Consider the following 12,013-nt stretch of genomic DNA (forward strand, 5'->3'; position numbering starts at 1 on the left):
TTCCACAAGGCTCAGTGGAATGGTTTCAGAAGAGCAGCGTAGGGAGACGGGCTTAACAAAGATGTCCACAGTTGTGGGCAGATTACAGTTTAGGGGACAAGTGGTGACACGGGCAACCTAAATGTCTTACAGTGACTACAATAAACAGGGTGGAACACATGAATTTCTGCTTGTTCTAATGCAGATAGTGGTGGTAGAGTGTTCAGGGTGCTAGAAGGAACATCAAAGAATAGAAGCGGCCTCAATTCTAAGGGAAATGGGTAAATTATGGGACAGCTGATCAAAGATTTGTAAAGATTTTAGGTAATATCTAACAACATAATATGACCTCATGATAGGTAAAAATGTAAAAGACATGAAACTGCATTAATGGTGTTATATAAATCTTACTCATAAACACATGTAAAAATTGGCAGGAAATACTTAAAATACTAAATTTTTATCTTATGTTGCATTTGGGGTGACTTTTTTTTCTTAATTATTTTCTGTAATTCCCAAATTTCTTATAAAAAGTTTATTTATAAGAAAATAATCAGAAAAAAAAAGGCTGATGTAATTTTTAAATAGGTGTGTCTTCTGGTGCTCTTCTAAGATGCTGTGAAAATTCTATTTCTTGACATGAGCAGTGGTTTTCCCACTTATTTTTTCATTACCTTTTAAAATGTAGAATCTGTGAATATCTGTTTCCCTTGCATATTTTGTTTCACACACACAGTGTGTTCCCTTGCAGTTTAGCCCGCCTCTGCACTGGAATTCTGAACATGTATAAAGAGAAATGAGTACGTGGACCTTGTTCAAGAAAGGCTCAGAGGACTACCTGGCATATTGATGTTTCAGGGTCACACAGGCTGCTGTGTCCATTACATTGACATGGAACACAGGTGCCCAGGGTCAGTCCAGGGCTGCGGCCACCTGGTTCAGAATGCAGTCGATAAAATCCCGGCAAGCATGCCTGAAAGAAAAGGAAGTCAATTAGGACAGCCAAATTAGAAACCTTGCATTAGCAATGCTTGAGCTCTACAGTGGCTAAAAAGGCAGACTGGCCTTCCCCTACTTAAGGCACGGGCAACATCGCTTACAAAAACAAGTGCCCATGTTGATATCTAATGTGTATTTCTTCCTGGACTCTGAGGTGTTCAGGTGGCATCCATGTGTAATCAGGCTTTAGCTAAGGAAAATTTTATTTGTAGATACAACTCAGCCTGAAAAAGTGCAGAAGAGTCTTTTTCTTGAGAAAAGAAGTTTGTTTTCAAATAACATTGTCATATGGACTAAAGAGAATTCCAATATCCTTAACACCTAAAATCTGCTTTTACAGTGCTTGATGGATAACAAGCAAATGTCCAGTGAAACACAGCAAAAAATTAAATAAAAAGTGTTATGGATGCATTGTTTATACTGATATAATTTAAAGACTATAGCAGTAAGAAATTCAAAATAATAAAAGCTCTACATGTCTTGGAACTATACACCACCATTAAAATTTATCTTTCCCTGATATAATTTTTTTCATTTTGTAATAAAAATCTGAAAGCAAACAGAAAACTTCTAGTGAAGCTGACATATGCAAATCAACACTTCCATCTTCATTTGGGTTTATTATGGAAATGTATCAACAAACATCCCTGGCTTTCTGAAACATAGGCCACTGTTCTGGAATGAGGATGAAGACAGCCTTTTGTTTCAGGTTCTGCCTTTTCTTCATACATAGCTGCAGACATTGCTTGATTTATGAATAAAAGTTAGGAGTCAGTTTTTCAAATCCCAGGGAAGATTATAAGGAGACTATTTTAACACCTTGGTTAAGTAGGATTTTTTTTTTTTTCACTGAAAAATCTTATGCCCATTGATGAAAGGAAAGTGATTTCTGACTAAGCAGGAAAAAATATCAGACTCAGAACTTTCTAGTGCCTCCAAATCCCTTTGGTTCTGGCCTAGGCAGTCCAGAGAGAAATATACAAAGAGGCTCCTTATAAAACGATCTAGCTTAAGAGTCAGCACTCTCCTTGTTTATTTTGATTTGGATAATGCAAAAGTACCTTAATTAAGCACTTAATCAAGAGACTCTCTGGTTTTATCACAGCCTAAAAGAAATTCTAATGAGATTTAATAATGTCCCAAATATGAGCGAGCTGATAAAGAAAACTGAGAATAGTATTCAAAATATTTCGAGTCTTATTTGTTTTATGGTGGATGTAATCATATCATTTAATGAAGTTCATACATATTATTCAAAAGCAAGGTTCATTTTTGCGATTATTACTGAATAAGTTCTGGAAATGATGGTCGAGGAATTCACTGAAGCATAACTGAAGAAACAAACCAAGATATATTTAAAAGGGGTTCATAGTGTGGGTTATTCCAATTCTTTAGCAAGCTGACCATTGAATAAAACTGAATTTTCTGTGCATGGATTTCATCCTTGAATACTTATATAATTATTGCTATATTATTGAAGTACTGTAAGTGCATGTGCGTGCGTGTGTGTGTGTGTGTGAAAAACTCACACACCTTGAGAGGAAATTTCCAGCCAAACAAAAGTTTAAAATAAGTCTTAGAAGAAAAAGAAAGATAAGAAGCAATAGTTGGGCAGGTGAGGTGGCTTATGCCTGTAATCCAAGATGTTTGGGAGGCCGAAGCCAGGGGATTTGGCCTGAGATCAGGAGTTCGAGACCATGCTGGCCAGCCTGGTGAAACCTCGTCTCTACTACAAATACAAAAATTAGCTGGAAGTGGTGGTGGGTGCCTATAATCACAGGTACTCAGGAGGCTGAGGCGGGAGAATCACTTGAACTGGGAAGGCGGAGGTTGCAGTGAACCGAGATCACACCATTGCACTCCAGCCTGGGCAATGGAACAAGACCTGTTTCAAAAAAAAAAAAAAAAAAAAAAGGAGGCAATAGTCTTCACTGAGGAATCATACAAAGGTTAGTGTTGTAGACCCAGACGTGAAGGTGGGCACTAAGGTGAAGTCTACTCTAATGCATAACACAATTTTCCTATTACTGTGACTTTTACCTCGACAGGCAGCCTGACACAATAGAAAAACACCCATGGAAGTCTGTGGTCCAATCTATCTATAGAGGAGGTGGAATCAATTCCTTTCAGGGAGAGTTGAGGCCCAGGTTTGTTTTAAAACTCTTAGGAGAATCTAATAATTAGGGTGCAATGTCACTTGCAAGCTCCTTATTCTCGGCTGCGCACGTGTGCCTTTAAAAGGGCATATGGACAAGGCAGGACGTAGTGGGTCACGTCTGTAATCCCAGCATTTTGGGAGGCTGAGCTGGGTGAATCAGTTGAGGTACGGAGTTTGAGACCAGCCTGGCCAACATGGTGAAAGCATGTCTGGACTAAAAATTCAAAAATCAGGAACTACTCTAGAGGCTGAGGCCCAAGAATCGCTTGAATCTAGGAGGCGGAGGTTGCGGTGAACTGAGATCCAGCCACTGGACTCCAGCCTGGGTCACAGAACAAGGCTCCGTCTCAAAAAAAAAAAAAAAAGAAAGAGCATACAAACTCTTTGGTACTGTAAAAGGAATGAATATGAAAGCTTTGATTTTATGTTAGTTTTGTCTGAGAGATATGGGCAAGTTACTCTGAGACACAGTTTCCTCATCCCACAAATGAGCAGGTGTGTTAACTCAGATGACTTCTAAAATGTCTTTCAATTCTAACACGTTAGATTAGTTTTGATTAATTTTGTGTCCTGATGGATTGCATTTCTATGAGGTAGGAAAAAAAGAAGAAAGAGAGAGAGAAAATATTTGACAATGCAAAAATTAGAAACTTAAAACACGTTTTAAAAAAACCACAGAAATTCTCTCTTTTCCTTGATCATTTTGTACTATTCTTTCAATTAAAAAACATTTAGGATGGTTTTCAATATTGAATGTTTTTCCTCTTGGCAAACTGAGACAAAGTTCATGAGAATGATTATGTTTGAATTGGAAGCAATAAGCTACTTTTTGAGTTCCATCTAAAATTCTTTCTGAAATACAATGGTGAATTAAAAAAAAAAAAAAGGAAATAAATACTTTCCTGAGCTCCTCTTATCCATTTCTACTCTAATTAAACTTTTCCAAAGTTCTTTTCCCCAGTGTTGAAATTATTCATGTTTCAAATTTCTTCTGCTCTCCTCTTTATTTTCATAATATATTGTTTCATTAAAACGTTAGATCATATTTACACAAAAATGTGGGAGGTAAAGAGGAGAGAATGAAACAAAGACAGCAGAAACCCATCATATCCCAGGCTCAGGGGTGCACACTACATTCCTTTCTTTCTTCAGTGTTTAATAATAAAAATAGACACGTGCTGAAGCTCATAAAAACACTCAATCTTGTTTCTTTGCATGGATTTTGCAATCAGGCAAACCTGAGTTTGATTCCTGTTCCATCACTTTGTATGTTGTAAGGTTCTGAATATTGTGTGCCTCAGTTTCCTCACCCGGAATGTAGGAATATTGTATAGTCATGTGCTGCTGCAAAATGACACTCTGGTCAATGATAGGACCACGTATACAACAGTGGTCTTGTACAATTATAAAATGATATTTTTATTGTACCCTGTTTTGTTAAAATACACAAATACTTAGCATTATGTTACAACTGCCTACTGTATGCAGTACCAGTAACATGCTGTGCAGGTTTGTAGCTTAGGAGCAATAGGCTACCTCATGTAGCCTAGGTGTATAGTAGGTTGTACCATTTAGGTGTGTGTATGAACACTCTATGATGTTTGCATAATGAAGAAATCACCTAATTACACATTTCTCAGAATGTATCCCTGTCGTTAAGCAGCACATGACTGCAAAACCTAATAGTTGAGTACAAGTTTACCTAGGTTTTGGAAACAGATGTATTAAGGTTTGAACCGCTGTGTAGGTGTGTGATAATGGACCTCAATTTCCTCACCCCTAAGATGGGGATCATAAATTATAGTCTATGATGTTGGTGTAACTGTATTAGAAAATGTGCTTGGGATGGTACCGGAGAGAGTAAGGACTCAATCAATGGTAAATTCGGTTTTTTATAGAGTTGTTCTGAGGATTAAATGAGATAAAGTATGTTTAATACATACATAAATCAATAGGTTTCTGTATTTCAAATAGTTTTTTAGATGTAATTGCTGGGAATAAACTAAAAATAAACACACCATGATTATTTTAAGTTGTATTTGTAAACAAAATTATAATATAACTTACCGATGCCGTGTTCCTTAACACTTGTCTGTACACGAAAACAGAGACTTTGGGTCTCCTGAGTACAACAGAAGTGATAAAGGATAGATGTATGCATGTGTAAGTAGGTAAGACTTTTTTTGCATTTTGCCTTTTGAGCTTTATGTAATAGGTATACATTATTTGGAGATTTTAAAAAATCAATTTTAGTAGCCATAAGGGCCAGCTTCTGAGTGGTAACCCAGTAGACACCAGCCATTCAGCTGTGAGCCTGAAGCCCTATTAAAATGTGGGAAGAGAGGATAGAGGCTGAAACTGTCAAAACATGACCTGGAGATCATTGACAAATTTCTGATTTCCATATTACTGCAGAGAGCTGCATATGCAATGCTGAATATTTTCCATTTTTAAAAAAGAAAGTTTTAAGTAAGAATGATATCTGCATATAATCTTTTAACTGCATATAGCTCAGTTTAAGTCAGTTTGGGCAATAACCTACATTTAATGTAACTTCAAGACAGGTTAAATAAAGTCTAACAAACTCAATGGCTCCAACAACGAGAAATTTGGTGAGGAAATGGTGTCCTTTGTTTGACTCCTGAAGGTAATCTGTCCCCTTCTGCAAATAATAAATTATAATAGTTAGGTATTTCTAGAACTAACATTTTTAATCACCAGGGCCGCAGTGTCTTAACAGTACAGGTAGCAGGCAAAGGCTAAGTGTCTTTACAACTGGCTACATTTTAGTTGTAACTAATATTTAATTTTGTTTACTTGCAACCATACTGTGGATAAAAGCATGAAATAAAATAGCCTGTAGATGCCGTTGTCTCTAGAATACCATATATTTTGTAAAAATATTGTAGAGGAATTGCTTTGTGTATTCATGACCCAAAGCACATGTTACTTGAATGGTATGTATTATTTCAAAACTGTCCTTAGCTCTTGCTTTGATGATAAAATTTTATGCCTGGGTAATTACACTTAGGAATGAAGATGAATTATAAATAAGATGTATAATGGATTAGAGGCAATGGGTTGTGGAGGATACCTCAGGTACCTTATTATGAGAGATAGGCTTTTATTTCTGTAATCTCTCTACTAAGGTATTATTGTAATTACTGTCTGTAAATAGATGCTTAAGTGAAAATCATGGGACATAGGTAAAGCCACTAATGCAGATGACAATTTGTAATATTCTTAGTTTTTTTTGATTTACATTTATCATTTGTTTCATTTGTGTTGATTTATATTTTTATATAATGATGGAACCCAACTAAAATTAATGAGAAAGCATGTATTTGAATATACTATTCAAAAAGTCTATCAATCATAAGAAGAAAAGTTTTTAACATTTAAAATGTACAATGGAAGGTCAGTGGTATTAAAATAATTTGCTATTCTATTAACTTTTTTTGTTTGCAAGTGAACAGTATTATTTGAAATAAATGCATAAAAAATATAGCTGTAATAACCTTCTCTTCAAGATATCTAAAGGCCAAACTTGATTACTTACTGAATATTTCTACAGCAAAATAATATTGTAGAATCAGAGAATTTTAGAACTTCAACTCAATCTGTTATTTCATATGTTCAATAGCTGTATAATAACTAAGCCCTACGGCAATTAAGAACATTGACCAAGTGCACAGAGTTAAAAGTACAACCAAACACTCCTTGGGATAAAGGAAATTCCATCTCTTGTCTAGAAAAATCTCACATTCTTTCTGTCCTCTATTTTAAAATCTTCAATGCTCACTGGAAAGGTCGCCCATTTTAGATATGCCACACGGTCTCATTTTTCACCCATACTTGATATGTACATATTTATATTGGAAAGAGCAGTGCATATAAGCTTACTGGTGTGTGTATAAATAGAAGTATGTAGGAGTTATGATTTCATAAGGAGATGGATTACTTAATTATTTATTAGCTCAAAATGGACACATGTAAATAAACATTGCCCTTCAGAGCAGTCACAAGAAAGGCTAGAAAATTATTCTAAGCATGTGTCTCAAAGTAGTTGCCGTTATTCTATAAAATTTTTCCTTGAACAATGCGAAATCCATGTGATGGTAACTAAGCTGAATGGCATGTCAGTTTATAATGGGTTTTTAAAAAAATGTTTCCATTTAAATCAGTCCTTACGATGTATAGATAAAAACCCAAGATTTGGCAACAAACAAAGCAAGCACCCTGTGCAAGTAGTGCAGCTAGGTAAGATTCACTGAAACCAAATTCCTTTTTCTTTTCATGATGCCATGTACCTCTCAGGAAATTTATGCTCATTATTTTTAAGTTTCACTTCAGTTTTGACCTAGTGTTATCTGTCTCATGTATCATACTTAATAAAACTTCTCAAATCCTATTTACAAAATAAGATGTATAAAATCATTAATAATTGAATCAATATATGGGTATATAACTAGTTATTACATTAATAATAATATTAACCATCGAAACTTACATCGACTACACACCAGGCACTATGATGAATCCTTAACATTCACAGCTCATTTAGTCTTCATAAGACTGTTAGGCTGTAGGTTAGGGAGATATTAATAATATCTAACTGGTATGCTGTGGGCACCATCCAGTCTGACTAAGGAGAAAGAATCCCAGCTGTAGGGCTAGAGCAGTCCTGGAGGCCCCATGCATGGAAGGCTTGAGACTGTAGGGTCTACGGGAGCATGAAAGGATGGTGCCAGTTACTCAGGGAATTGGTGTTTACCTGCTGAAGCATAAAGAGGTGTAGCACCTAATCCCAGCGACTCAGGAGGCTGAGGCCGGAGAATTGCCTGAACCCAGGAGGCGGAGGTTGCAGTGAGCCGAGATCGCACCATTGCACTCCAGCCTGGGTAACATGAGGGAAACTCCGTCTCAAAAAAAAAAAAAAAAAAAAAAAAAAGAGGTGTAGCACCCTGTGCAAGGTCTCAGCCTCACTGTACGGTAAAGTTGAAGATTCAAACCCAGGCAAGTTTCTCATCCATTCATTCCACCTCCCTTAAATCATACTGTTACTATTAACATTTCATAATTATAGAAATTCAATCAACTTTCAGAAGATGAAGATTCTAAGAAATCTGACAATTCTGAAGGCAGACAGAGACTATCCCAAAAAGCTTATTAAAATGCAGTTTTAAAATTACTTTTAAAATGTAAACAACAAAACAAAACAAAACAAAAAGTTTTACAAATGTAATGACTGATAGCACTGTTGAAATAAATATACGTCCCTCTGAGAAGCTTATATTTAAGGGAACAGCCTGCTATTTAGTGTAAAAGTTTTGTCATGTTCTGTATAAAAATGTTTCAAAACCCAGTATAATCCTATCTTATAATCACTGCAGTTAAAATGTCTCTAACTCTTTAGAAGTGGTCCAAGAAAATAGATCAGTTATAATAAATGGGCTTATAAAAACATTCTTAATTCCTGACTGTTAAATTTTTTCACAAATCTTTCAATTTTTTATCAACTATTTCCCTTCAGGTGTGATTTGTACTAAGGATCAATAACGTTATCCTCTTGCTACTGTGTCTCATACTGTGAGTGGAAGATTAAATAAAATAGGTTAATAGTATGTACGCAGCAAAGGAACTTCTGGGAGTATTTCCATTTAGCTCCTGAAGTGAGTTGAGGTTAAGCAGGTTAGTAGGAGCTAGCTTACCTCACAGGACAAGCCAGAATAGCCTAGGGGACAATCACATTTTTCAATCAAGTGAGCTGGAGGAGTCGCTGCTGTTCTACGTCCTTGTTCAGCTACCTCCATTGAGATTTCGGAAATCCTGGAAACAGCAAGAATATACATAGATTATCATGACAGTCAGCTAAGATCACCTAGTAAACACTCAATCCTACAGCAATATCCTTCTCAGGTTTTTGTTAACCTCCAGTATGTTCTATTGTGTTTTTGTTTTGAATTGACAAATAATAATTGTACATAAGTTGATCCTTGAACAACATGGGTTTGAACTGCATAGGTTTACTTATATGTGGATTTCCAACCCTTCCTCTTCTTCCTCCTCCTCTTTTGTCTGCTCAACATGAAGACAATGAGGATAAAGACCTTTACGATAATCCACCTCCACTTAATATATTTTCTCTTCTTATTATTCTTTTTCATTTTTTTACATTTTTGAGACAGAGTCTTACTCTGTCACCCAGGCTGGAGTGTAGCGGCATGATCTTGGCTTACTGCAACCCCACCTACCAGGTTCAAGTAATTCTCTTGCCTCAGCCTCCTGAGTAGCTGGGATTACAGGTGTGCACCACCATGCCCAGCTAATTATTGTATTTTTATTAGAAACGGGGTTTCATCATGTTGGCCAGGCTGGTCTTGAACTGTTGACCTCAAGTGACCCGCTTGCTTTGGCTTCCCAAAGTGCTGGAATTACAAGCGTGAGCCACTGCACCCAGCACTTATTATTTTCTTAATAACATTTTCTTTTCTCTAGCTTACTTTATGATAAGAATACAGTATATAATACCTACATAAATATATGTTAATCAACTATGTTATCATTATGACTTCTGGTCAAGAAGAGACTATTCGTAGTTAAGTTTTAAAGGTATGAAAAGTTATATGTCAATTTCTGACTGCATGAGGTGGGGTTGATGCTCCTAACCCCCATGTTGTTCAAGGGTCAACTATATTTATTGAAACAATGTAATAGTTTGATATATAGATAAGTTGTGGGATGATTAAATCAAGATAATTAACATTGTTTTGCAGCTGTTTAAATTTCCAGGGCTTATGTGCCACATCTTAATATTGCATTTTTGCTCCCTCAAATGTTAAGATTACATATTAGCAAAATATTCTCATAAATCATAAGAAGTTTAGTAAACTGGATGTCTGATATCCTATTGAGAAGTTATTAAAAAGATTTTTTCCCCACTTTTTAAAATGTGAGTAGCTTCAGGTAGACAAGGCCAATTAATTAGACATTTATATTCTTGCAAACAGACAACCCAAGGTCGTTCCCCATTGGACTATCTCTCATAGGCACTGGTGAAATTGCTTTTAATTTACTACTGTCCCAAATTTCTTCTTCCCAATCCTCTGAATGTCCTTGCAAGAACTTTAAAAAACCAATGAGAAAGTAATGATCACACATAATCTAATACATTGATTTCTTTCTGAGGATAAAGTATGCTCCAAAATAATATTTTCTTAACTTTATTAAATAATTTCTTCAAGTAATTTAATTCACTTTTTCTGTTGGTGAAAAAGTCCTTATAATTGAAAAGAAAATCAATTGAAAATAACATATTAATACCCCTTTTTATTGATTTGAAAGTATACATTAAAAAATATATGTAGTCCACAAACTGGTACTATTTTATGGACTAACTGGAAACACAACCATGTTTTGCATATGAAATTTAAAATGAGACAATGAATGGTTTTGTTTGAATAAAAGTTACCTCCAGTAGCTAAGGAATTTGAATCACAAACTTTATAACAAGCATAGGTAGGTGTTACTGAAACTGAATTATGAATGCATGTTCTGGCTTTGGTAGTATTGTAATCTGCACTCTAAAGACTGGTCTTGATGAAACAGACATTCAATTAAAATTCAGTCTTCACTCTCCGCTCTTTATAGTATACACAGTGGTGGTGAGCTGTAAACAAACTACTACCCTCCTGCAAGAAAGACTTCTCCCTTATGTTCTCTGGACTCTCTGAGGAGTAAGAAGGTAAAGTGGTGTTTGTGGAAGAGTCTTTGCATTGGCATCTCCATGGAGTTTTATAGCCTGAGGAGCTACTGGCATCATTCTCCTTTCTCTTGCACATGAATGCGCACAACAGACGAGCAAGTGTTTACAAATCAAGTGAAGCTTGAATGGCAGCAATAACAAATATTTTTGCAATACACCATTTTTTTTTCAGGGGATTAGAGAGCAATGGCTTTGATTGCATCAGGGATTTGGCCAAACTCCAGCTTCCATTTAAATAAATACTGATTTGCGAAAGTTGCTATTTCCTTAAAATAAACTTTATAAAAGAAAAGAACAGCAAAGAAAAAAAGATAATGCCAGCACTGATACAATGTATAAAGTTCAAATCTCAAACCACATATTAACTCTTAAACTCTCTCCTGTTGAGATTAAAATTTATAATTGAATAAATAAAGACACAGGGTTATTTTAATTACTTTAGGGGGACAATTGAAACCTTTTAAAAACCTTTGCCACCATTCCACTGCCTTACAAAATCAAATGCTGATGACATGCCTTATTTGTTCTTGCCATTGTGAGACTATTAACCTAATTTTTACTGAGATTGGAAAAGTGTTCTAAAGTTTCAAAAAAATGGTCACTTAAACCAAAGGATCTCATTAAGTGAGGCATGTAAAACAGTGTGATAAAAGAAAAAAATAGACATGGGGAAAAAAAGACAAAGTGTCCCACTGTAGGAAGGTAAAATTTGTGTGAGAGAGGCAAAGAATGTATAATTAAAGGTGCATGACAACATTGTTTCCATCAGTTCCGCTAACAAGATGTTCTGTTTACTACCAAACCCTTTCACTGCAGTACAGAACAATTTGCAAAATAATCTATTTGCAAACTCATGAAATTACCTGCTATTTTCTGAGACATGCAAATCTGCTATGGCTTCTGCCACGTAATTTACATTTGATATTCTAAAATAATTAACAGTATAGCTAACAGTGTTTTTTAAGTATATGCTTTTTAAAAAATTATTTCATATAAAAAGAATCTCCTTTTACAGTGAGAAATATCAAGAGAAAGCCAAAGGAATACAGATATGAAAGCGAATTTTGGTCCTTGATTTACTGTTTTACTAAAAGTCCCTACATCAATCAGAA

General features: G+C 35.4%; 1 protein-coding gene across 7 annotated transcripts in view; it reads right to left on the minus strand.

The window, feature by feature from the left end:
* Positions 1-12,013, minus strand: part of LAMA2 (laminin subunit alpha 2) — a 618,514-nt gene that overhangs the window by 191,970 nt on the left and 414,531 nt on the right. For all 7 annotated transcript variants that reach the window (XM_032274826.1, XM_032274824.1, XM_032274825.1 and 4 more), the window contains 2 exons: positions 8,848-8,965; positions 818-952 (listed from right to left, as the gene is read on the minus strand). In XM_032274826.1, coding sequence (XP_032130717.1) covers positions 818-952; positions 8,848-8,965 — 253 coding nt within the window. The remainder of the gene's footprint in view (positions 1-817; positions 953-8,847; positions 8,966-12,013) is intronic.

This window comes from Sapajus apella, unplaced genomic scaffold (genome assembly GCF_009761245.1).
Source record: "Sapajus apella isolate SASKATOON/1434 unplaced genomic scaffold, GSC_monkey_1.0 scaffold6, whole genome shotgun sequence".
Taxonomy (NCBI): Eukaryota; Metazoa; Chordata; class Mammalia; order Primates; family Cebidae; genus Sapajus; species Sapajus apella.